At 33.7% G+C, this 27571-nt stretch overlaps 3 protein-coding genes across 4 annotated transcripts; 2 read left to right on the forward strand and 1 right to left on the reverse strand.

Annotated features, from left to right (window-relative positions):
• The first annotated feature begins 502 nt into the window (after positions 1-502).
• LOC130967298 (uncharacterized) lies at positions 503-16276 on the forward strand. Its single transcript, XM_057892114.1, has 22 exons — positions 503-1233; positions 2033-2095; positions 2183-2254; positions 2347-2454; positions 2603-2683; positions 2769-2822; positions 2928-3053; positions 3359-3448; positions 3598-3717; positions 3810-3935; positions 4152-4268; positions 4456-4512; positions 4835-4909; positions 5016-5088; positions 5195-5234; positions 10715-10958; positions 11374-11497; positions 11735-12081; positions 12181-13963; positions 14984-15237; positions 15738-15846; positions 15954-16276. Exons 1-21 carry the CDS (start codon positions 1039-1041, stop codon positions 15810-15812), a joined length of 4224 nt encoding a protein of 1407 aa, XP_057748097.1. The 5' UTR covers positions 503-1038; the 3' UTR covers positions 15813-15846; positions 15954-16276.
• A 1303-nt stretch (positions 16277-17579) lies between these two features.
• Positions 17580-18811, forward strand: LOC130970726 (transcription termination factor MTEF1, chloroplastic-like). The gene has a single exon (XM_057896896.1). The coding sequence runs from the start codon at positions 17629-17631 to the stop codon at positions 18565-18567; it is 939 nt and encodes a 312-aa protein (XP_057752879.1). The 5' UTR covers positions 17580-17628; the 3' UTR covers positions 18568-18811.
• A 105-nt stretch (positions 18812-18916) lies between these two features.
• On the reverse strand, positions 18917-21942 carry LOC130970725 (uncharacterized). Of its 2 annotated transcripts, none has more exons than XM_057896895.1 (6): positions 21373-21942; positions 20129-20679; positions 19962-20011; positions 19588-19686; positions 19314-19490; positions 18917-19202 (listed from the first exon to the last, which is right to left on the reverse strand). In XM_057896895.1, exons 1-6 carry the CDS (start codon positions 21837-21839, stop codon positions 19149-19151), a joined length of 1398 nt encoding a protein of 465 aa, XP_057752878.1. In that variant the 5' UTR covers positions 21840-21942; the 3' UTR covers positions 18917-19148. The 2 variants fall into 2 exon arrangements, with proteins under 2 accessions (XP_057752878.1, XP_057752877.1); XM_057896894.1 differs by having other exon boundaries at positions 20129-20691.
• Positions 21943-27571: the final 5629 nt, after the last annotated feature.

Here is a 27571-nt window from a genome sequence, read left to right on the forward strand (position 1 = left end):
GATTTACTAAACTATAATACTAAATCGGTTTAAGTTAGTTGAATTTTATAAAGACATTCCTACAACAAAAGTCAAAAAATAACAATTGAATAATATTATAGATGAAATGATTTAATACGGTAATTTATCCAATTAATAATATTATTCTTTATCAAACAATCTTAATACTCATATAAAAATACAAGTATTATTAACTAATTGTATATTTAAATTATTCCTAATTAACAAAACCAAAAATACATATTAATTTTAAGAAAATATTAATATAATATTAAAAAAATATTTACTAATTTATATGCATAATCACATTGTATCAGAAGTTCAATTCAAAATTTAAAGATACATAGAATTCATACCTAATTAATAGTACCTAGAATGATATTTTTATCAAGGTTGGATTTGTCGTCAAGGTGACATGAGAGACAAAATGTATTATCAGAAAAAGACAAAGCAATCATATTCCTTCAGAAATACCTCATTCAACTCCTTTCTCGTTTCCTTCATAAATTTCATTTCATGTTCTTCTTCTCTCTCTCTCTCTCTCTCTCCCAAACAGTCAAAAAAGGAAAACACTAATACCTCCCTCTGCCTCTCGCTCTCTCTCGAATCCAACAACCCTTTTCAGATATCATCCAATCCCCTCAATCCAACACATTCAAGTCCTTCCCTTTTCAATTCATCCCCACGTGAAATACAAAAATAGTTTTCTCTTTTTCCCGGAATTCAATTTCTTCCCCCATTCATGCGATGCTAAGCCGCATGGGATCCTCCTCCTCATTCGATCAATCGCTCAGAAATTCCCCAACCCACTTCTCCTTTTTCCACAAAGTTTGACTCTTTATTGAGACTGCTTGAATTTCCTTCGCCAAGGTTTCGGCTTTAGAAAGATCGACAGGAAGATGAGGGTTGCAAAGTCTCAGGTGTGGCAACCGTGTAAAAAGAAGAGATCTTGATACCCGCTCTAATCTAACTCATATACACGGAGAAAGAAAGAAAGAAAGTAAAAGAAGTTATAGTCGGAGCAAGAAGAAAAAGAAGATGACGTCACGTAGCGGCGGCAGCAGCAGCCGTGCTGGTGGCGGGACGAAGGTGGGGAAATACGAGATGGGTCGGACACTTGGAGAGGGAAACTTCGCAAAGGTGAAGTTCGCCAGGAACTTGGAGACAGGGGAGAACGTGGCCATCAAGATCCTTGACAAAGAGAAAGTTCTCAAGCACAAGATGATAAACCAGGTACCATTCTTACTTTCTGAACCTCTTTTTTGTTCAGACAAAAAAAAAAAAAAGAAGAAGAAGAAACTGTTTCTTTTGCTGAAAAAAAGATTGAAGCTGATCCATAATAGATTCTGCGCATATTCTTATTTGATTGCGGTGGGAGGTTAATTTCGTCCTGTGAGAAGCTTGCACGAGTTTGCATCTGTATTTTATTTTACTTTATTCTTTAAATTTTTTGTTCCTGGTAACTGTTAAGATAATGAATAAAAGTCAAATTTTGCAAACACTGGCTTTATTGTTTTGCCGTATGGTGTATAAAGTTCTACAGTAAACGGTGGGTCGGTGGCTATAATAAGTCAATTTTAGAACAGTGGATATGTGCATAATCAAAATTGTCATTTTCTCAACTCTCTTACCTAAGGTATCTACTTTTTCAACTATTCCTTCCTTGAAGTAATAGTTTTCTTTCATTTCTTTTTTGTCTTTCTCTTTTTGATATTTGTGTAGAATAGTGTTCTTTCTTTACTCATTGTTTTAACTTTTTATTATTATTATTAGTAGTAGTAGTGGTAGTAGTAGTACTTTGTCTCACTTGTTTCTTGGATTATATATTGCCAGCATAGATGATCATGATTTCACCACAACCACATTTGTGTATGTGTGTGTGTAGAATTCTAGATAGACAACCCAGTTTCTAGTCTTTAAAGATTCTTCATCAAACTTGCAATGGATGATAGTGGTTAAAATTTAAATGTACGGTTGTGTTTGCAATTAGAATTTAATCAACTTAACTATTATATTGTTCACCATTTTGCAGATAAAACGAGAAATATCCACAATGAAACTGGTTAGACACCCCAATATCATACGTTTGCATGAGGTTAGAAGGAATAAGTGCTTCCATTTGCTTGTCTTTAACATTTAACCATTTCCTTAGTAAGTGACTTCAGCAGCATTCTTGGTGTAGGTGATGGCCAGCAAGACAAAGATATACATTGTGTTGGAACTTGTGACCGGCGGGGAACTGTTTGATAAAATTGTAAGAAACTTTTTAAATGTTTATAAAGGTCAATTGTTGTCATCAGAGTCCACTATAATTTTGGTGCTTTTGTTGCTATTTTCTTGGGCTAGGCAAGCCAAGGGAGGCTGAAAGAAGACGAAGCAAGGAAATATTTTCAGCAGCTTATATGTGCTGTCGATTACTGTCACAGTAGAGGTGTTTGCCACAGAGACTTGAAGGTATATCTCTTGTAGTCTTATGTCATTATTGTTGTTCCTTTGTGGGAATGTACTTTCCTCTTAATTTGAGCCTTAGACACAGAGAGAAGCATGGGAAAGAAACAGAAGGAAGAAAAGTTGACTTGTTACCGTGTTTTGCATATTACAGCCTGAGAATTTGTTGCTGAGTGCTGATGGAGCGCTTAAAGTGTCGGATTTTGGATTGAGTGCACTGCCGCAACAAGTTCGAGTGAGTATGGTGACTAATTCTTAGATGAATTAAAATTAGGAGGTATTTGTGTCCAATTGGAATTGATTTTTCTATCACTTTTTAGGAAGATGGGCTGCTTCACACAACATGTGGTACGCCAAATTATGTTGCCCCAGAGGTGTTGGTTGCTGCTACTTTCCTCCAATACCATATCAATTATCACATCAACGTCTTTTTACCCTTTTTTTCCCTCTAAAAAATTTTCATGTCCCTTATCATATAGGTGATAAAAAATAAAGGCTATGATGGTGCAAAGGCTGATCTCTGGTCATGTGGTGTTATTCTCTTTGTTTTAATGGCTGGTTATTTGCCCTTTGAAGACAACAACCTTATGAATTTATATAAAAAGGTGATTTTACACTCCATATTTCTGGTTCTTTTTGTTGGTGCGAATAGTATATTCTTAAACATATGCTCGCTTTATATATAAAGTTGGTGGATTAGACAGGGTAAGAATCTGAACATACTATTCATGAGCTAATTGTGGGTTAATCATTTAAGGAGTATTTGGCATGCTTATAATTCCATCTGCTTTTTGAGGCAGCTTCTATTGAAAAATTAGGCAGTAAGCATAATGTTCAATGTACATGAAATTATATGTTGACTTCTGTGAATAGAAATGCTCCTAAGACATTGTTTACTCTGGCTTAACAGATTTTCAATGCCCAGTACGATTGTCCTCCATGGTTTTCTTCAAGTGCCAAAAAACTAATCAAGAAAATCCTCGATCCCAATCCTTCTACGGTATGCTCTTAAATAATTATTTGTATTTCCCTGCTCTTTATCAGATGGCTTTGTTTTTGTTCTTGTTTTGTTTTGTTTTTTGCTTTTTTCCCCCTTCGGCATCTCAGTATTGCTCCAAACATGTGAACATATTTGATGGCATGAAACAGCGGATTACAATTCCTGAGTTAATTGAGAACGAGTGGTTCAAGAAGGGGTACAAGCCTCCTCGATTTGAGCAGGAAGATGTCAGTCTTGATGATATAAATGCTATATTCAGTGAAGCAATGGTAACATTTTTGGTTCAGTTTTTTTATCTTAATGATATAAATGCTTTGGAACAACCTTAATCTCAATGTTTCTTTTGGTTAATCCTTCACAGGATGCACACAATCTTGTTGTGGAAAGGCGAGAAGAGGAGTCAGTGGCTCCTGTGACTATGAATGCATTTGAGCTTATCTCTACATCCCAGGGACTCAACCTCAGAAATCTTTTCCAGAAGCAGATGGTATTATGTTTTTGTCTTTTATTGTGTTTTGCATCCAAGAAAATTAATATGGAATTGAAAAAAAAAGCGGATCTATTGTGAAGACTTCTGATAAAAATTGATCAGTGATTAAAAGTCCCCTGATATGGGAATATATAATCCAAGTTTGATGGAATTGAGTTTGTTCTTGAATTACATAGTAGACTAATAGTTATTATAACATTTTGTGGCAACTAGGGACTTGTTAAAAGGGAGACAAGATTCACATCCAAATGTTCGGCAAATGAGATAATCTCAAAAATTGAGCAGGCTGCAGGTCCTCTGGGTTTTGATGTTAAGAAGAACAACACTAAGGTAAAGTGAATTATTGTGGTCTAAGTTACTTTGTTTTGTGTTTCTATTTTCTTTAAAGCTTTTTAGTCATATAATCCATCCTCCAAGGTTTTGGGTATACTCTTTCTTTGCCTACAATGCTGATTTCTGTCATAATGACTTGTTACAAGTTTCTGCATCTGATGATATTTCTCATTATGAATTTCAGTTGAAGATTCAAGGGGAAAAAAGTGGACGAAAAGGTCATTTAGCAGTAGCAACTGAGGTACATGTCTTTCGAAGTTTACTTTTTGTCATTTGGGATGTCTATTCTAAGTTAATTACCGTCACTAGCGAGTAGCGACTAGTGTTTCTTTCTAATGCTCTTTTCAGAAGTAAACAATTTTAAGGGTTTTAAGGCACATTTTAAGGATACCATAAAAAGAATAATTTCTTGAAAGTTTTTGAAAAGATAAACAGTTTTACATTTTCAATGCATTGAATACATAAAAAACTTAAAAAGTTTCTATTATTATCCTCTTAAAATGTGCCCTTAGGCACAAGATTGATCAATCCAACAAATAAATAATAAGATTCTGGTTTCTCAGATCTTGGAGGTGGCCCCTCAACTTAACATGGTTGAGCTTCGAAAATGTGGAGGAGACACATTGGAATTTCATAAGGTATTTTCATTCAAGAGAAATAAAATGAAAAAAAAAGAAAGAAATATCCATTGTTGGTTTCTTAATTTTGAGTTTGAAGTGGGTGTTTATGACTTAATATTTACAGTTCTATAAGAATCTATCTGTTGGCCTGAAAGACATCATTTGGAAAGCAGAACCTATTGATGAAGATTTGGATGGTTAGTCCTGCTGCTTTTATTTGGTAGTAAGAAAAGAATCTCAGCAATTTAAGAAACTAGTTCAAGTTCTAATGTAATGTCTCTTTCAAATTTCCATGTACAGCAGATACAGGTTCAGGAAAAGGTGCAGCTAGTAATTCTAAATAATGTGTTGTTGAAGTCTTCGTTTTAGTGCCTACATAGACCAGTTTGTGTTCATTACCTTTATTTGTTTGAATTTTGTGGGATCATGGCATTATGTGAAATAAGGTTAATGAGTAATTAAGTTTAGCTAAGTAGAAATTCAAAAATAGAAGTTTGCTGGCTTTGTTCTGTGGTATTGTATTTTGTTTTTGTAAACTGTACTAATTATGGAGGCAAAGAGACTTTGTTAAGGCAATAATGTCAATTCCTTATAGCCTTTCAGTGTGTCATATATATGGAGGCAAAGGCACTTCTGCAATCTGCACAACATAATACAACTTTTAAAACCGGAGTATCATAACTAATTTGGGTTAGCTAAGTGGTCAGCTCACTTGTTCGCTTAAACAAGTGTCGAGATTTGAATCCCACCTTAATTCATTGTCCAGCAGCAGATTCTTTAAATAGAGTTTAGATTTGCAGTGTATTAATCTTCGGCCTCTCAAGGTTAGGAGATATTGTGGGCAACAAAATAAAACTGGAGTAATATTTCTACAATTCAAGAATGTAATGAAATGGACCAATGTAGGCAAAGAATTTGTAAACTTACAAGTCTAATTAGTACTAATTTTGAAGAATCATATTATGTATACAAATTTAGTTACCAAATAAATAATATATGTTAAAATATAAAAATAAAAAATGAATTAAATAATATATATTAATACATAAATGTATAATGATTAATTTAGTAAATAATTTTTTTATATGTGTATAAATAATAATTTATTTTTTTATTTATTAAATATATATAAGAAAAAGTCTCATAACGGATTTTAACAAATTCTAGCTCGCATTTGGCTTTCAATACTATGTTGCATTTGGATTTTGTTTCAATACTAATTGATGGTTTATATTTTAAAATAATAAAATCTGCCGATTTTATAGCACTACTGGATGTATAATATTGGCAAATATGATATAGTTAAGTTGATATTTGACTTACATTCAAACTAGATTTAGTAGTTAAGTTTTAGAGGAGTGCTACACATACAAGTTATTTTTTTTTACAAGTTTTACAAGTTGGGTCTAATATACGTGTTACTGAATCATCTTTGCGTGTTTCATCTTCGTTTCTTTTTTTACAAAAAAGAAGAATAGACACAGAGAAAGAAGAAGAAGAGGAAGAGGAAGCACGGAGAAAGAAGAAGAAGAAAAAGAGGCACAAAAAAATGTGAAAACGGCGTGAATATAAATGACTTGTATAATTTGTATGGAAAAGCGTTCTCTCTTTGCCTTCGATCTCCTTCTGTTTTTTTTATTTATTGAAATCAAGCTTTGAAATTGTTTTGAAGATGATGGAACTTCAGAAATACACCCGAACGATTACAGAAATACACCCAAATACAGTTACAGAAATAAACCAAACAATTACAGAAATACACCCAAATGATCATAGAAATACACCCAATATAGGGGAGACAGTATATTTCTTCTTGAAATCTTTTAATGTTTTGCTGGTTAAGGACGTGGCACATGACAGAGACAATCTAGAAAAAAAATCTAAAAGAACAGTAAAACCTTGAATAATGTTTCTTCGTTTTTTCTGGTGATTTTGATGAAAGAGAAAGAGAAAACGAAAAGAGAAGAAGAAATTTCAATAAAAAAAGAGGGAGGAAGAGGTGGTGTTGATGACAATGATAACGAGAGAGAAAATTTACGAAAAAGAAGAAAAAGACACGGAAGAAGAGGAAGAGGAAGAGGAAGAGGAAGAAGAAGAGGAAAAGGAAGCATAGAGAAAGAAAAAGCAGAAAAAGAGGCACAAAAAAAACGTGAAACGACGTGAATATAAATGACTTGTATGACTTGTATTGAAAATCACTTGTACGTAAAGAATTACTCTAAGTTTTAAAAATACTAAGATATATGTTTTTTTTTAAATATTTATACTTATTATAATGTAAATACAATACAATTTTCTAATTATCAGTTTTTTTTCTCCAATTCTTTATTACTTTTCACATTTATACCTATATATTACTGTACTTATGAAATCAAATTATGTTGAATGCAAATAAATTGGTTTGATTTAGTTAATAGAATTGCATCCGTATAAGACTTATTTATAAGTTTAAAATGATTGTAATGGGAACTTCACTAAAAAAGTTATTTAGTATTTACAGACAACTCTAACTAAAGAAAAATATAAGGTGAATCAAAATTTCAATTATTTATTATGTTAATATTTTTAAAAATATTTTAAATTAAATGACATAACAAATGTTTTAACCTTTTAGTCGAATACTAATGAGTTCAGACAAAAAAAAAATACAATACTTTCTAGAAATTAATTTATTATAAAAAAATAAATAAAAATATAAAACACACTAAACCCTAATTTAAAATTTAAATCGCTAATATAATCCGCCCTCGGCTTGTATCTCTGTTTTCTCTTGGGATGGGTAATGGCAAGCAATCCTTCTCTGCTGCCAAAGATGCATCGGGTGAGAAGGAGGAGCTCTCAAAGGATAAGAGTTCCAAGGTTCCTTGTATGGAGATCGCCATGCCGAGTGAGTTTTGGTTCTATTGTGAAGACTTCTCATTTTAGTATTCATTTTACTTCGTTTTCTATTTCTATTTGTTTAAAGCTTTTTTTAGTTCTATACTCCATCCTCCTTGTTATAGAGTAGACTCTTTCTTTGCCTACAACTACAAGTTTCTACTTCTGAGTTCTGATGATATTTCTCATTTATGAATTTTAGTTGATGATTCAAGGGGAATAAAGGTAGACTAAAAGGTCATCCAGCAGTAGCAACCGAGGTACATGTCTTAAATTTAGTGGGATGACCATTAAAAATACTAATAATAATTATTAATAAGGGAAAGTACGTGGAACCAATAGAATATTTGTACAATGTGTACAATGAAAGTTTATGGAGTATTAGAGATATAACTATTAGTGTTATTTTTTTCTTATCAGCTAAAGTTTTTGGGATGAGTGGTATCATGACATGGTATTAGAGTGCTAGATTTAAAAGGTCAAAAGTTCGATCCTTAGTGAATCTTAAAATCAGTAAAAGATGTTTATTATCTATAGTATTAGAATGATTATTTTAGATAATATTAAAAAGGTTTATAATTAATCCTATTAATAATTATAAATCATAAAATAAACTAATCTAGTACTCCTTTTTAGTTTTGATGTGATGAGATATGGGTAGAGCTTTAACATGGTATAAACACGATATGGTACGACAAAAACAGCTTCATCTGTAAAGATGTGTGTTTGGTATTATCATCGTTCTTATCTCAATCTTCTCCTCTCTTTCCGAAATCTTGCTAGGAATTACTACTAGTGAGTGAGTAATGACAATGATATAATACAAGTATATGGCATCAGTTGGTGTATTACACCTATATGACCGTTAAGTTTCGAAATAGACAAATCATGCCAAGTGATTTCTATTCTTTAATTCTTTTTATTGTCCTGATTTTTTATTCTTTTAAAATATCAAATATCACAATCATTTTGTTAAAGATTAGAAAGTGCACTTAGCAAAATTTTTTCGTGTTTTTCTTCAACAAGAATAAATCTTTTTACCTATTTTTATTTTACTTTCGTGATGGATTAATTCTGAAAAATTTTAATATTTTTTAATTAAAAAATCTCTATATAGACTACGGATAGCAAAATACGTCGAACAATCGGGTCGACCTGCTGAACTCATTAAAAAATTGGGTCGGGTTAGATTTTGGAATCCGTCAAATTACAAAAATTTGCCAAATTTGCAGATTTTGGCGAGGCGGGACGGGCTGTCCGTGCGGGCCAAGGGTTTTATTTTTTATTTTTAAAATAAAAGAGTTATTGCTACTACATAATTAATAATTATATAATTTTTAATTTTTTTTATTTTTTATTTTTATTCTTCTTTTAATTATAAACTTTATTTATTTTATTTTATAATTTCGTATATATGCTTAAATTATGTGATTTATTTTTTAAAATAAAGATAGTTTTATTGATAAATATTATTTTGAATAATTTTATTGAAGTTAAAAATAAAAAATAAAAAAAAAATTATATTATAATTTGATTATCTTTTATTTGTATTTAATTTTTTTATTATTATTTTTTGATTAATTTTAATAAATTTTATTTAAAAAAAGAAATCAAACAGACTAGTTATGCTGGCCCGTCAATCCGCAAAAAAGTGGGACATGCTAACATTTTAAACCTACTTTAGTTGGTAGGACGGACCAATCCGTCCAATTTATGGTATAGGCCTAGACAAAGCAAAACAGATTAGAGCAGACCGACCTGCTTTGCCACTATTATAGACATTAACTTTACATTCTATAGCTATTATTAGCATGTCTTCTAATTTAATGAGGTTATTACTTATTAATACAAAAATTTTATTGGAAACTAAAAAAAATTAAATTTTGAATGTATTTATTATTTTAATATTTTTAAAATATTTATATTAAATAACATTAACAAATGTTTTAACTTTTAGAACAAATTTTAAATGGAATAAAAATATTGATATTCTAAATATTTTAACCGTTGATTTCAATTAATATATATTATATATATTTTTTATAATTTAGATCAACACATAAAATAATTGAGCAAGTTTCTTTACAGGTGAAACTCTTCCTAACTTTTAACATTACCTTTAAAGGGAAAAAAAAAAACCAGTGGCCCATTACATTGGCATGGTATTGACATTCGTAATCGCAATGGGGGCCACGCGCTAACACTCGATCGTATTAGCGAAGCTGCTATTATTCCCACTGTTTCTCTCCCACACCATGAATTTCATTTACTTCGGAAATTGAGAAAGTTGAGAGAGAGAGAGAGAGAGAGAGAGAGAGAGCGATGAGAGAAGAAGTTATCAGCTCCGGCGGCACCGTTGATCCCACACCTGCTGCCAGGTACTACTTACTTTCTCTCTATGCTTCACGCGTTCACTCTCATCAACTCTTCTCCAAATTAGGGTTTTCGTTTTGGCCTCAAATATTCACGATTTCAGTAAATTTTTTTCCCAATGTGAATTATCTTCGTTCTGCTGAATAGCTGATAGCCCCTGAGGTTTGAACTCGGGTTGGAATTTTCAGAGCTAAGAGGATTTTTGTTGTGGTTGGCTGGTTGCTTTTAGAACTGGATCTAGTGAAGTCTCAGTGCTCATTGTGCTAAGTGGATATGTGCATTGCGTACCTGAAGACACTTTTTCTTTGCTTTTAGTTGCTTTGGTTATTGCTTGTGGATATGAACCCTTGTTGTCGAATTTTTCTTGTTGAACGTGGTTTGTTGTGGTAGAACTTAGAAGGTAGCTAAAGAACATTTAAAGTTTATACCTCTTGTTGGAGCTGAAATGTATAGAATTCTCCCCCCCCCCCCCCCCCCCCCCTTCTTTGGGTCATTCTACCTTGTCACGCACACTTGTGCCTTGTGTTCTGCATTCCATTAATTTGACTAAATTTTGCCTAATCATTATTCCAGTTCTGCTGGCGCATCGTCTGCAGCTGTTCCAATGAATGTTGGCAGCATAGATGGGTCAAGTCATGGACAAGGCTCTAAAGCTGCTTCTCTCTCATGTGTTGGCTCTCAACAACCATGGACTTCCCTGAGCACAAGTGCTGTTGGCTCTGGTTCTTCAAGAGCTTCATGTAGACCCTGGGAGAGAGGGGATCTATTGAGGCGATTGGCTACATTTGTCCCTTCAAATTGGCTTGGAAAGCCTCAGGTTTGATTTGCCTATGGTTTTAAATAGATATACATGTTGTAGTCACAGTTGTATATGATCTTCTTTTATTTACTAGTGGTTAGCGAGTTATAGAGCACTGATGATTCCTGCATCGGTAAATTATAACAATAGGCCTGGAGGAGAGGTAGTTATTTATCTGATGTCTAAAAATGCGTAGTGTTAAGTATTAATGATTAGCCCTGAGGCAGTTTGCGTCTATGCTAATGAATTATACGAGGAGTGTCTAAATGAAATAATCGATATGTAAGATTTATTTATTTGTCATTTGTTATCTATGGATAGGAATCTTGTATATTTTTTATTCGTCTATATGTTATCTTTGCTACTATGACTGTTTTATAAGTAGAGATGAGGCAATCTGAAGGGATCACATGACCCCTTTGGTTTCTTCCAGATCATCAATTCATTGGCTTGTGCTCAGAAAGGTTGGATGAGTGTTGGTGTAGACAAAGTTTCCTGTGAGTCATGTGGTGCTTGCCTGAATTTTACATCATCATCATCTTGGACATCAGCTGAAGGTTGGTGATTGCAAAGTTGTCAAGAAAACAACTGTAGCTAAATGTTTTATAATTTGCTTCCTAAAAATTGTGAAATTGCAACTCTTGTTCTGATATAGTCATTTGAAATATTGTTATATTGTTATTTTGAACCAGTTTGTCAAGGATACTTTATTTGAGAACTATGCTAAACATCTCTGTTTTTGCTAGTATTCATCATCTGTTTTTAACTTATTTTCTTATTGTAATGGCCAAAAGCTCAAAGTGCCAGCGAATCCTTTGCCAGGCAACTGGATTTTGGGCACAAAGTGAATTGTGCCTGGAGAGGAAACAGCTGTCCAGAAAGCCTAGTACAGTTCCCTCCAACACCCCAATCTGCATTAATTGGTGGCTACAAGGATAGATGTGATGGACTTGTACAGTTTACCTGTCTCCCTGTTGTAGCAATCTCTGCAATTGATTTGATGTGTGTTACTCGAGGTCCACAGATTGAGCGATTTTTGTCCCAGCTTCAGAATTTTGTGTCAGGAGAAGCAAACTTTAAACAGGAGATTATATCAGAGCTTGAAAACTCTCATGAGGAGGCACACTGCTTATTTTCTCGTGTGAGATGTTTATATTTTTTGTCTACTTGTAGCTGTCAAATTGATCCTTAGGTTACAACTATTATAAGCTAATATGCTTCTCTTTCTTCCTTTTGGCAGTCTCAGAAGCTTATAAGCCTTTGTGGTTGGGAACCCCGGTGGCTTTTAAATGTCCAGGATTGTGAAGAGCACTCTGCTCAATCCGAAAGGAATGGACATTCTTTTGGCAAGAATCAACTTCATCGTACTCAAGATCCAGGGCTGAAAGCAGTTTCTGCTTGTGCTAAAAGGGACGCCAGAAAGGGAAAGGCTTCTCTTAAGGAGTCTAGATTTGACTGTAGGTCCCCGTTGCTTGACTGTAGCTTATGTGGTGCTACGGTTAGAATTTTAGATTTCTTGACTGTTCCTCGTCCTGCTCGTTTTGCACCGAATGCCAACAGCATAGATATTCCTGATACCAGCAAAAAGATAGGATTGACTCGTGGAGTGAGTGCAGCTAGTGGAATAAGCGGTTGGGTTGCAGCTGATGATGCCGAGAAAGATCAGGTCGAAGACCGTGATGAAGTTGCAACAACAAATGAGGGTAAACTGTTGGCAAACTCTGATTTGGATTTGAATCTTACCATGGCTGGAGGGTTTTCTTTTACTCCTTTTGGAAGGACAGCAACATCTGAAAATACTCATGATGAAGATATGGGAAGGGATTTGATGATTGGCCAGCCTTCAGGCAGTGAGATTGGTGACCGCGCAGCTTCATATGAATCACGAGGGCCAAGCTCTCGTAAGAGAAATCTTGAAAAAGGGGGAAGCTCAGATGACAGGCCAGTTCCCAGGTTGCAGCAGCAGGCTGATAGTGTTGAAGGAACTGTGATTGATCGTGATGGTGATGAAGTCACAGATGGTGGACAATATTCAGCTGGTCCCTCAAAACGTGCCCGTGACTCTGATATTTTTGACACACATTCTTCACCACATCAAAGAGACTCATCTGGTGCTGGTCCTAGTCATTCGATGGGTTTTGATGCTTATGCTTCTGGTACTCGAGTTTCTTCATTGCATCAAGGTAATGACCGCATAATCGGAATCCAATCAGCTAGAGACTCAACCCGTGCATCTTCTGTCATTGCAATGGATACAGTATGTCATAGTGTAAATGATGATTCTATGGAAAGTGTTGAAAATTATCCTGGAGACCTTGATGATGCCCACTTCCCCTCCTCTAGCACCCATGGCAATGTGGACATGAATGAAACATCAGAACTGAATAATAGCAATCTAGCTCAACAGAGTACTTGTTTTCAAACAGCAACTGAAGCTGTCCCTGGTGAAGTGGGTGTCAGTAGTACAAACTATGGGGAAGAACTTTTCAATGCAGAAACTGTGACTGCTCCAGCACGAGATGGAATCAGTTTTGGAATGAGTGGAGGCAGTGTTGGAATGTGTGCTAGTCATGAAGCTGAAATCCACGGAGCAGATATATCTGTGCACAGAGCTGATAGTGTTGTTGGCGAAATGGAGCATAGAGTAGAAGATGCTGAAAATCAGGGACAAACTGATGAATCTGTTCCTGATCCAGGTCTAATGGATGAGATTGTCCCTGATGATATTAACAGGGAAGGTCCTGTTGGAGATAGCCAGGAGATGATGTCTCACTCTGCAGGAAGGGCAGACAGTGGATCGAAAATTGGTTGTTCTACAAAGGCAGAATCTGTTGAAAGTGGTGAAAAGATTAGTCAAAACCGCAATCTACCACCTGCTACCAGTAGTCATCCATCTCATTCTTGCAATGCTAATATATATTCTGCTTGTGAAAATACCAAGGAAGAGATCATTAAGGATAGTAAATCATCGTTCACCAACAAAAGTGGCCTCGAACCAGATTTTGCTTTAGCAAATGGGATAGGTAAGCTCTGTATTTCAGTGTTCTTGACTTGTTTTACTTGTTAATTGTTACCCTTCCCGAGTACATAAGTAGGTAGAATGTAGAGGTGAAATCACAAAGATGGATTGAAGATAGGTGGTGGGTACAGATGGACTCCAAGGGAGACTTAAAAACTGACTTAACAATTTCATTAACACTAACTCCATTTGTGTAATTACAGTTTCATTACCTTTCCAAGGTTTTCACTAGTGTTCCCTTTAATTGCAGATGTGACTGATTTGCTTTTACTAATTTTACTAGATTTTAGTGCTGTATTACCACTCCCAAACAATCCATATAAAACCTTGAAATGGTATCGCAAAACTTAAACTTTCTGCCCCTTTCTGTTTGATGGGAGATAAAAGCGAGCCCTGATGTTGTAATTTTGTTGTGTTTCTTGATTTGTTTTGATCTAGGGTACTTGTATCACATTAGTATTTGACCAAATTAACAGGACAAGTAGATGTTCATGGCTTAATGCTTTATAAACACAACATCTCAGTCCAATTTTTTATTATTCCTTTTATTTTCTTTTCCTCCTTTATAAACCCTAAATTTCAACAATGGGAAAAAATGTTCGTATTGTAAAAATTGAAAAAATTGAAATTTCATTATAAATTTTGACAGACAATTGGTTACTCTCTGACGTTTGACTGTTTATTTCTGCTTGCTTGATCATTTGTGCCTGCCTGAATATGAGCTGTTGTGAACTCGGCCACTGTTTTGGTTGAAACCTTAACGAAAGGAGTTGTGTGAAATATGGTGTTGACTCATTAATGTAGAATTTACAACTGGATAAAAACATCACTTCCTTAGAATTCCCCATTATATGTCTCAAGGTTCTTCTATGCATCCAACCAAACATGTTCCTTAGTGGGGTGATGGATTTTCATACCATATCGGAAATGGATATTCTAATTCATTCCAAGGCCTTGTTGCAGTTCATCAATTAGTTGCTACATACTTTTGGGGGAAAGCCACTAACACTGCTAAATTATTTAGGGCCTCCAAAAGGAGAAAGTAATTATGAAGGTGGTGTAGAATTTGATCCTATTGCCCATCACAACCAATATTGCCCTTGGGTGAATGGCAATGTTGCTGCTGCTGGCTGTGCTAATTCTGTTCCAAGCACTAGCAGTGATGCAATTGCACTCTGCGGTTGGCAGCTGACGTTAGATGCTTTGGATGCTTTGCGGTCTCTTGGGCACAATGCAATTCCAACTGTACAATCTGAGTCTGCTGCATCCCTTTACAAGGTATGTCCCATTCGGCAATTGATTTTTCCATTATCCCCTCCTAGTTATTTATTATTTTGGATTGATCACTAAATTTCCAATTTTGGTAGAATGGAATGAATCTTATTCAGAATATGAAGTTTGATTTTTCACTTTACTGTTTTTTAATTTCATGTTGGCAGATCAATACATACTTTCTTTTATCTTATTGCATAAATGCAATTTGTTTATTATTTGGTTCCTTTTCGTGTGCAAACTAAGCTATTTTAGAGATGACTAGTTCACTGAATTATATCCAGATAATAGAATTTTTGTTGGATATAAAAGGATGGAAGAATTCTACATTGCTAGACATGCATATTCAATCATCAGTGTTTATAGAAAAGTAGTTTTACAAAAATGGTAGTAATTAATAGTGGAGAGTGAGAATGACGCTGATCAAACTCTTGGCCAGTTACACATTAAGACTCATGTACTTGTTTCTGTAATGAATGACGTTTCTGCCCTTGAATATCTTCCAGCAGAATGATCAGCAAGCACCTTCTCAAAAGCTCCTTCGCAACCAATCTATGAGCAGAAGTCATGGTCAACTCTGAGATTGGTGTGCTTTTTGCTTATTTCCATTTGCTTGTAAGTGTTTCATTTTGCTGTCTATAAATATGATATGCAAGTGTTTTACTGCACTTTTTAAGATGACATTGTTCCCGACTATTTTGGGTGACTGAAACTTAATGCAGGATGTCAAGGCATGCTACTCTAGGTATATTTCAAAGTCTCTGGGTAGAGATTTACGAGGGTCTAGCAGACTTTTTTGCTTTTTTGTTCTCTTTTGCTGTTTCTGTGCAAATAATCGTATACAGATAAATAGATAATCAGTTGTTCAGCAGAACTTATAGATCTCGTGCATTAATCTGCTTGGTCAATTAATTATGTAGAAGACTAAAGCTTTTATGGAACAACTTCAGTTTGCTTCGAGATTCCTAGTTAGAGGCATTTAAGTGTAAATACTGTGATGATGTATTTGCTTTTTATAATAGTTTTCTGTTATTTGTTCCTTTTAGTTATAATTTGTATCACTGGTGCGGGATTAATGAATTAGTGCAACGAATAACAATCGCAGTTTCTGAAAGATTTCCCCTTCTATAATATGGCCATTTTTGCTCTGTCAATGTCATCGTTCCATTTATCTACTGCGATGGATATGCATATCCAATTTTAAGCCGATCAATTGGGCATTCATCTGTAGTTGAACTGCAATTTAGTGGTTTTAAGTCTTCTGCATATCTCATTTAAGCTTTGATGTTTTGTGTTAACCTTCATTGTTTTTTACTACCTTTGGTTGAAAAAAATTTGGGGAGGGGTGGGATTCATTTAGATAAATTATCCATCCATAATCAACTCATAATATTTGCATTGTTCGACAATTTTTGTGCACATGATGCATTAATTTACCATTTTATTCAATGACGTTTTGTGCTTATCTATGTCACGATAAATCCATTCGGAAAAAGGGTAAAAAAACTGAGGAAAATAATGTTAGTTGGGATGCACTAAGGTGGTGTATATTTTAAGAGACTAGAAAAGGAACCCTTTAATGTTGTGTGGGTGAGTGTGTTGTGATGCTTAGGGTTGGGGGTTGTCTAAAATTATAAAAGAAGTATTTAGTCTCAAAACTTTGCGTATGTGATGCCTCGTAAGTAGTATTTATTAAAACTTTTCTTCCTAAAGCAAGTGATCTGGTGTCGTTTTTTGGCTATTTGAGCGCCAAAACCAAAATGACGTTTTACAAATTCTAGCATGGCATTTGGTTGTCCATGTCAACGTTTCATTAACATTTTTGTGTTGGAAAATTGTTCCAATGACTAATGTGAGTCACGTTTACAAATTTTGGAGACTAAAAGAAGGCAATTAAAATTTCGAGAACTAAATTGAAACTCACGTATAAGTTTAGGGGCTAAATTGAATATTAACTCAAATCTTTATATTTATCTTGAATTAAACACAATACTAATAATTTTAATATTTTGTATCAATGTTTTAGTTTCAATTTTTTAATTTCTGTCTTTCAATTTTAGTTTTTCTTTCAGATGGTGTAATACAGCTCTTTCCAGCTTACGAAAGAAAAATAGAATAATAGTAGAATTATTTTAAGGAAATGTTAGAGTCAAATGCTTTAATAAAAAAATATGTGTGCGCAACTGTGAGTTGTGATTTCCCGTATTTACTACACTGTCAGAATCTCAAATTCTATGATACATTGCTTCAATCAACGAAATGATATGTGGCAATCTATTTTCAGCCAATCAAGTTTGAAAGTAATCTCCACGTGTCATCCCATAGTGGCATAATATTTGGATTTCATTGGAGATATTATTACAGGACAATCATCCCCCTTTCCACTTCCACCATACCATGTCAGGTGCTGCTAGGGCGGTTGGAGCGGTTGCTCTACACACTTCAATGTGCAACTTCTCATCCTCCCATTCCCACAGACCATCAACAACTCCTTTCAATTCTCACCAACCTAACACAAACACTCATCTCACTAGCCTCCTCCAAACTCACCCACTTTATCCTCTAACCACTGCAAGGCTCTCTCTTCAATTCAAAGAGAAAATCCTCTGCCTTGAGATCATGGGCGTTGATGCTGGCAAAGCATTGTCCCAGAACCCTGCTCTAACCACAGCTTCAATGGAATCCATTCAATCCATTATCTCCTTCCTTCTTTCCAAAGACATCCAGCACAAGGACATTCCTAGGATCATTTCCATGTGCCCCAAGATTCTCACCTCTGACATTAATGCTCAGCTTGACCCAGTTTTTGATTTTCTCTCACACGACCTCAAAGTCCCGGATCATTGCTTTAGGAAGGTTATCAATAAGTGTCCATACTTGCTCACCGCCAGTGTTGTAGATCAGCTTAAGCCAACTTTGTTTTATCTTAGAAGATTTGGCTTGAAGGACTTGAAGGCCCTGGCTTATCAAGAACCTGTTCTGTTGGTGTCTAGTGTTGAGAAATCCTTAATCCCTAAGCTGAGGTATTTGGAGAGTTTAGGATTCTCTAAGGATGAGGTTAAGGATATGGTCTTGAGATATCCATCATTGCTCACTTTCAACATTGAAGTTAATTTTCGGCCCAAGTTTGAGTATCTTGTTGGGGAAATGGGGAAGAAACTGAAGGAGCTGAAAGAATTTCCCCAGTACTTTTCTTTTAGTTTGGAGAACAGGATAAAGCCTAGGCACATGGAGGTGTTGCAAAGTGGCATCAATTTGCCTTTGTCACTGATGCTTAAGAGCACTGATCAAGAGTTTAGGGAGCTGATAGAGCAGGGGGTGGGTGACATTCACTGATGAGAGTATTATTTTCTGTGTATATTTATGTACATGAATTCAGTGCCAAGTTTGGATCTTATTTTGTTTATATATACTTAACATTCTATGCAATATATTTCTAATTCTTTAGTGTAGGTTCCTTAGCATTCTAGAGCAAATCTTTGTTTGCCCGTATCAGAGGTTCACCAAAACTGATGAAATGTAATCTTCCAGACAGCAAGATAATAATGTAATTCTGTATGTTTCAATTGAACTTGCAAAGACGAGCAAACTTTTTCCTTACTCTAACAGCATCTAATAATGTCACATTTTTAAACAGAAACTGAATCTTGGTTCCATGTCATCATATACAAATCATATACTAAGATCAATCAAATAACTTCCTATTAAATACATCATAAGTAACACCTAAAAGGGATCAAACAGCAACTAATACAGACATAAATAACAAAATAGTCCTCGGTTAATCATTTGTACAAAGGAGCAGATGCTTTCAAAATTCAAATTTCATGTGTATCTACTGCATGCCAACAAAAACCTTCCATTATTCCAAATTTCTAGCTTGGGGTTTGCCAAAACTGAGTGATCAGCAATTTCAATCATCTGCCTCTTAAAAATGAAACATCCATAGATATGAATGCTGCCCATGCATCCTGTTCCAAAATAGATAATGTTAACTTTGGTATCGTTCCTCAGTCTATACATTAGTGTACAAAGAAACATAATGGCAGAACCTATCTATATGTTATATATAGTTTACACACCTGAAGAATGGAGAAAACCTTCTCTGCTACATACTTCTGCAAGACTGTGGCTCCTCTTTGCTGAAGTTTGTCAGGATGCAGGCATAACCTTGCTTTCTGATAAGCCTTCTTCACCTTTGAGCTTTCTATTAGACTCATAAGAGGAACAGCATACCAGCCACTCTCAGGCCATAGAACCTAGCAATTGAAACATATAACCATGTAAGTTCTTCGTCTACCCGTGCATGCCAATGGTTTAAACAGCTCCAAAAGATTTAAGCAAATAAAATTTTACATGATGCAGTGTTGAAAGGAGTAGCCGGATGTCAGTTTCTTTGCCGGATGACCACAACCTTATGTCTCTGTCTAACTTCTCTGTTTCCGTCAGTGGTTTCTGTAGAAAAAGTGGAACTATTATATTGGGTAGTGTTTGGAAATTTAACTGCTTCAACAAACACCAAATGTTAATTTCGGACAGAATGCATGTTGCAACTTGCAGCAACTCATTTCTATTAACATATACTCCTTTTTAGTTATTGCAATTGGATTATACACATCATTCTAGTTGAATAGATTCTACCGTTTATTTTCTTGGCCAAGTTATTTTGTCAACTAGTAAAATGATCAAGTCGAAATGTAAATTAGTATGATCAATGTAATATATATTACCTTGGGAGATTCAACTATTTCGATTTCATCATCATGGCATTCAAAGCTTCCTGCATTATACAGTCAGATACAAATAATAAGTGTCTGCTTTTGTCTGTTCCAGTGTATCCAAATGAGGACATCGTATGAAAAAGCGAAATATTCAGTTAGTGAGGACAATGAATCACCTTTTATTTTAGCAGTTTGTTCATTGCTATCATTTTTACTGCTTGATCCTTCATCAGAGCTCCCTGATTGAAACTTCTCTTTGGCCCATGCAATTGCTTCATCTATGGCTGATGCTTCACAATCTTCCCTCCTGAGATTGGAGTTGAGCTCTATGACATAGGAGCTCATAACTTCATCTTCGTCCTCATCATAGTCGTCATCATCATCCTCTATAATTTGTTGTTTAAGCACACCATCATGAACTGAATATTTTGCTTCAGGCTCTTGACGGAGTGAAGAGACAACAGAAATAGGGGAATTGAGCTCCCAATCATCGGTAAATCCTTTGACGCTTTGATATGAGTCATATTCAAAACTGATGGTTTCTGGAGATGTGACTCTTCTTGAGGATCCTAAATTTGAGCTTTTGAAGATTTCCTTGAATTCATTATCAGGAAATTGAAATTCAACTGACTGAGAATCGCATGGAGAAGTTGGTACCCCATGGTTATCCGGGTATTCCTCAGGCATCATAGAGGATGAGTTCCATCTCCATGGAACACTGATTGGCCTGTAAAAATCACTGTAGAACTCTCAGATTCAGAATCCTTGTTACCGTATTGCCAAAATTTCACAAATTATGTTCATCTTGCAAAACAAAATAACATAACTTGCATTAAGGTTTACTTATTTTTTTTATTAGATATCGTAAAAATTATTTATTACAGCATCTTCACTTAAATAAATAAAGAGAAGCATAATTTACAACACTTGTATGTATACCTTTTCTTAATACGAAAAGAATATTTAAAAAAAGTAGCACTATAACATTCTTCTCAAATAAATTCACATAGTATTATACATTACTGTAAAATAAATTTAAGTATACGAATATTTTCTGGCGAGGATGTAACCAGGTTACATTCTCAAACAATTTAACTGCATAGTAGAGTAACATAGTCAAATATATTCACCATACTCACCAGTATACCTAACATATTCACACAAAAGATTTATCTTGTGCTTGTATAAGACTAAGTTATAAACATTTAACAAAAGAAATAATTAACATAATCATCTGCATACTTATTAAATTGAACATTTAATTTCGATATATCTATTATTCACATTATTTAGTATTCTCGTTGTCTGCTTATACTTTTTCAACTGTTAATCACCATTTACAAAGGCCATACACGCCAAAAGTGCAGTAAAATAAACAGTGGAACAAGCAAAAACATTGTTTCCGTTACAGGCTACGTACCTCAGCTTTGAAGCTAAACCAGACAGTGCCACGTCATCTCCGATCGCCGGCCGGCGAGGGCTCAGCTCCTCCGAGCTCAGCACCGACGACGATGTCCCCTTCGATTGCGATCTTGACCGTTCCCTCGATCTCCGTTCGTCGTCTGAGCCAAATATGTCGCTGTAAAACCCGTTGTTCCTCGCCGATGGAATCCTGAACACAGGCAGGTTCCGACCACATCTCGTTGCCGGAGAAACGAACTCCGGCGGCCTGAAAACCTCCTCGTAGAACGAGCTTCCGGAGTTGGAGTATTTGTGCGCAAGGAGTGTCCTCGGCGGGCCGCCGAAGACGTCAGCGAAGTCTTCGGCGGCGTCCACCGCAGGTTCGGAGCCGGAGAATATGGAGCGGCGCCTCCACCTGTCCTCCACCGATCTCCGTCGAGGGAGACCCCGCATTATCCCCGTACCAATTCTGCATGATTCGTCCATTTTTTCCTACGACGTTCACCGGTTCTCTTGCCGGATATTGACCGGAAAAAGAAAACACAGAGCAAAGCTTATGCTTAGCTTTCCTTTCTATCTAGCCATGTGATAAGGAGCCTATGCTTTTATATGGAAACAAGCCAGAATTATTATTATTATTATTATTATTATTATTATTATTATTATTATTAAAGAAAATTGAAAATTGTCATTGATTGACTTTCACTCTCTTTTGCTTCAATCTCACTTTTTCAACTAGAATTCATCATTCACTTTATATAATAAATTTTCAGGAGTAAAGTTATTTGTACAGTGAGGATTAATTAGACGTTAAGAAGTTTTTTTTTTTTTTTTTTTTTACTGAAATGGCTAGATGAATGTGAGTTTTTGTTGAATTAAATTAATTATTTTATCTGCATTATGAAGTAAGCATGATACGGACAGTTATGATTTCATCACATTTGTGTCATATTATTAATTTGTGAGAAGGGGGTTAGTGATAATAATTGAAGGAAAATGTATGTTTATGGTGGAATTGTATTGAAGTCCCCACAGACATAATCATGAGTTGTGTGTTCCCTTTTCCTTCCTTTTGCACCATGCTTTTGATTCTCTTTTTTCCTGTGGGTCATGGCATTTTCTGTTAAGCTCTTGTTTGTCTTCATGCACCGAATTAATCATGCCATGATTTTGGTATGCATGGATTTTTCAATTTTTCCTACTTAGGGAAAAACGAGCTAAGAAGATAAAAAATTAAATAAGATCAGCATGCATGGATTAAGTTAAGTATCACAGAATAATTATTGCTTTTAATTGTCAGAAAATGTGGAGTTGTGTGTATGGCTGAAGAAGAAAAAGTTAAGAAAAGGTTACGTTGGCCATGGGATAAGGAGGGTTTGACACCTCATAGGGGACAAGGCATGCGTTAAATTCATTTTCAAATCAAACTTATTCCAATTAGTGACCGTAATCAATCACTTTTTGAGGTCAGATTTATAGTCATCAACTAACGGTGTGCCCTTAATGATTCTCTATATGTATTATATGTCTTCATTTTTCAACAATTTCCTTTTATCTTTCTCTATTTGTATCCCTTGTGGAGTGTTCATCAGAAGATTCAGGATCCTCAATGTTTATTATATATTGCTTAGGATTGAAATAACATACTAACGTGTGCTTAATAGTATAAGAAAATTATTGTTAATTATTTGATTTTCAGGTGAAGTAATTTGTAAGTTATTATATTATCTATTCAATATTGGCCTTATATATTTGATGAGGATGTGGTCCAAAAGCACAATCCAATCAGCTACGGATTAACTTTATTATATTATATATAGCTATGGGTGGGAGACAAAACAGAACATTATGTCTTATTAAACACTAGATGATGTAGGATAATCATAGATCAATGCAATTAGTTCTATCTGACTTGGTCATCATTTATTTGTATAATAATGATCTTGTCAATGTAGCCTAAGTGCTCATTATACATATTAACATATATAAAGCTATTAGGTATTATTATACAGCGCAAGCTACACAGTTGGTGTTCATATTATATTACTATGGATATGGAGTATGGGCACTTATTATACAAAAACATTTTTCTCATTTCATTGAATATTTGTACAATGAATAAAGTATATTTTTTGTTTTAGTTTTGTTTTAAAGGTTTTTGAATTACATTAAAGAAGAGTGTTAGGAGTCAGTACGCAAGTTTTGTGATTTGTAGTCATTAATTAGTTATTATTGGTGTTTTTAATGGTGTGAGATTTTATCCAATGGTATGAGATTACTCAATTTTCTTTTGCTGGTTAAGTATTGACCAAATTTTAATAAAAGTGTTGGTTCCTAATCTTTTTTCTATATTAAATATATTTTTAACAGTCAATTTTTTAAAAATTTAGCACTAACTAACAGTTTTACAAAAACTAACAAACTTTAATATAAACAAATCAGATAGAGTTGTCACGTATTATTACTGAATCAGTTCTAAATATTTTGAAAATTTAGTCATTAAGAGTATATTTGATGTAAATAAAATTCTTTAATTTAAGAAAAAATTGAAACAAAATAAAATTTAGAGATATTTTTAAAATTCTTGACAAATTTCAAGTACAAAAAATATATTTTACTTTTGTATAAATTTTTATTTTTTACTTTTTATTAGTTATTTTAATATAAAAAATAAAAAAATACTCAAATAAAGATAATCTACATAATATTATTCGTCCTTTCTGATATATGCGAGATAGAGATAAGAATAAGATAGATAATTGATATGTACAAGAAACGCTGTTCCTACTTACTAGGCTAGCCCAAAACATGACTAACGTATATAATCCGATCCTCTAAAAAAATATGACTATGGTATATATAACATGTGAAAAATAACGTTGATGTGCAGTTTATCTATCATTTCCAGCTACATTTCTTGGATGATGTTCGAAGAAATTGAAGAAACTGACAAAAGAGCAGCTGTAGGTGCTTTTGCTATGGATCGGATCGGATTAAAATTATGCATTATTGTCCGAAGATGCTACACATCATATATATATGATAATATGAAGGTACAATATGCACGTTTTTAATTTGATCCCTAGCTAGCATAATATCTGAATTCTAAACGGTTCCCTATCATATAATATCTAAAATCACACTATTTTGTTGGTTCTATTAATAAGCATACACGAGTCACGGTATTTATTAATTGCCGACGATAATTCACAACCATTCCGTGAATAATTGAATATACATCATTATCTGTCGGTATGGTTTATATATAAGATTATAGGAAGCTGTTGATGATTTAATTTGTTTCTAACTGAAGCATATAAATGTAATTTACCTCATACTCATAGGATTATGCATGAAGATGATCCATTATGAAACTTGGATTCTTTATTTTGTAATAAATTAAGATGGTGATCGTTCTTAAATTCATGATGATTCTCATCGTAGAATAGTATATATACTACTGTTTACGTAAGTATATATATTGTGTTTATTATTAGTTGCCACTTGCGTCCCTTGTATTGACGTCACAGTTTTGAAGACATAATACAAATTAATACGATGGAGAGATTTTTCCATCAAAAACTACTATGCACACATGCTACTTTCATATGTATTGATGATGATTCCTCAAAGTTAATAATAATAATAACAATAAAAATGTAATTGGCACATGTAATGAATTGAAGAAAGTAGAAATTAACGAGTGTAGCTGGGGCCGGGCATGGTGTTTTTCTTAATGGTGTGACGAATGATGAGAAAAGGCATAATGATGGGAGCTTACCCCGGAAGCAAAAACACGATAGACTGTTTGTTATGGCGCTTGCATGTGAAAAGTACATGTATACTTGCTAATGTAATTACTTTATAAAACGACTAATTACCAACCAAATGACCGTGTAAACAAATATTTTAAAATTGTGATAGTCAAATAAATCATAACCAGCAATCATCGTCTATAACTAAGCATCTAAGAATAACTATCCACGTTCACATAGAAAGTGAACATCTGGCGACGGAAAGAAGGGACAAATTGGCTGCGACGGAGACGCTAGACGTCCAGGTTGCTGCGGTGCCGCGAACTCGACTCACACAATATGCGCGTCCTCCATACGTACGGTGGCCTGTGCAGATGACGGCGCCAGCTGAAAGAGTGTCGCCGCGATGTTCGATGGCAGCTGGTAACTATGACGGCATTGTACCGGCTTTTGCTTCGAAAAAAGAGTGAAAGAAGTTCACACCGTATTGAAAGAGGGAGGAGGTAATCCTAATTTGATTCCATAACTGACGAAAATCATAATTTAATTCAAATTTTAAATTGAAAATTACTCAAAATTAATTAATTGTCTCTAATTTAATTCTAATTTCAATTTAACCACATTATATATATTGTATAAAATATACATTAGTTTCTCATACTTTTTCATATAAAATATATATTGAAATATATATACAGATTAAAAATAAATTAAACAACATATATTTATACAAAAATATATTAATGATTAATTTTAATGATTAATTTTTGGTGTACCAATGACATTTTTTAAAAAGTGAAAAACCCTTTCTGATTCATGTCCTCCCTCGTTCGGTTCAAGTCAAACTAAGATTTCGATTCTTTGACTTGCGTGTATGTCTTTTCTTTTCTCTTAAATGATGGTTAAACTTTCAGCATGGTGCGTGGTTGCAACAAATTAAAAAAGCAATAAAAGTAGCAGCTAAACAAAACATTTTCTGATGAATATATAAATATATATCTACATTCAAATTGATCCCTACCACCACCTCCATATGTAGCTCATGATGATAATGCATCAAGGGCCAAAAGCTAGCTTTTTTCTCATCATATGTCATACTTTAAAGAGAATGCCATGCCATGCCAGCATATTTGTCCCACTATGCTTCCACCATATATAAATCATTATATGATAGTGGTGTACACCATATCATGATTGATCAGGCATGCATTGATTTACCCCTTTCATCCTCACCTTACTTTTATTTCCTTTTTGACTCACCTTATTATTGGTTTATTTAATTCCTATGCTCGGAAAAAAACACAATGCTTTCCTTCACCTTTGTTCCCCAAAAACTGGAAAATATATATAAGGAGTTATTTAATTATTAAAATATTATTTGTATACAAAAATCAACTTCTAATATATTTGTGTATAAATATATATTATTTAATTTATTTTTAATATATATTTATATTCTAAATTTTTAATATATATTTTATATCAATAATTAGTGGCTGATTTTAATATATATGATATATCTAGTATAATTATTTAATTATATGCTTAAAAGTATAGTATTTATTGACGCTTAATCTTCAATTTAAAAAATAAAAAAGAAAAGTTTAAATGTTAGAGCATTACAATAATAACCGATCACAACAAAACTAAAAAATTAATGAGATATATATGAATATGCAGAAGATATAAGATTGTTTTGAGTGTTTAGAGTAATATTTTCATGTTTTATCTAGTCTCTGCAAGTTATGATAATTAATCTCACACATAAAATAAATATGTAAAAAGTAATTAGTGACTTAAGGAAGAACTAATAATTGAACGGTGATTATTCTCACATTTGAAGTCACATTATAGAAAAATATATAGAGAGGCTAGTAGTTAGGTCAGTTACCTTATTTTTAGTTTTTTACAATTATAACCCCAATGGCCAAAACATATATATATAGGAGGCTACAACCTACAAGAGTGAGAGTCATGATCAAGTTAAAGTATACATTAATGACATCACTCAGATAATTAGCTTTAATACATAGGCTGTCTAAGTCTATTTACAGATATGGGACACTAATAATAAGATATAAATATTTAAATAAAAAAATTGTATTTAAAATATTAAATTAATATATTTTATATTTATTTTAACAAAAAAAATATAAAAATATTATTAAAAGATATAATTTATTGTTTATTTTTTTATTATTTTTATAACTTTTTATAATTATATTTTTATTATTTTTTTAAAAAATTTTTGAATGAAAAAAAATTAAATTTGTATAATTTATTTTAATTTATTATTAAATAAAATATAAAAATATTAATTTTTAAATTTCTGTTTTTTATGTCTTATTCTTAGTATATTGTTTTGTCCTATTTTTAAACTAAATAGAACCATATAGAACTAATCATAGAGATAAACTCATGATAGAAAAAAGACTGCGTCTAGAGGCATTGGCCATAGATCCA

The sequence above is a fragment of the Arachis stenosperma genome, chromosome 3 (genome assembly GCF_014773155.1).
Source record: "Arachis stenosperma cultivar V10309 chromosome 3, arast.V10309.gnm1.PFL2, whole genome shotgun sequence".
Lineage (NCBI taxonomy): Eukaryota > Viridiplantae > Streptophyta > Magnoliopsida > Fabales > Fabaceae > Arachis > Arachis stenosperma.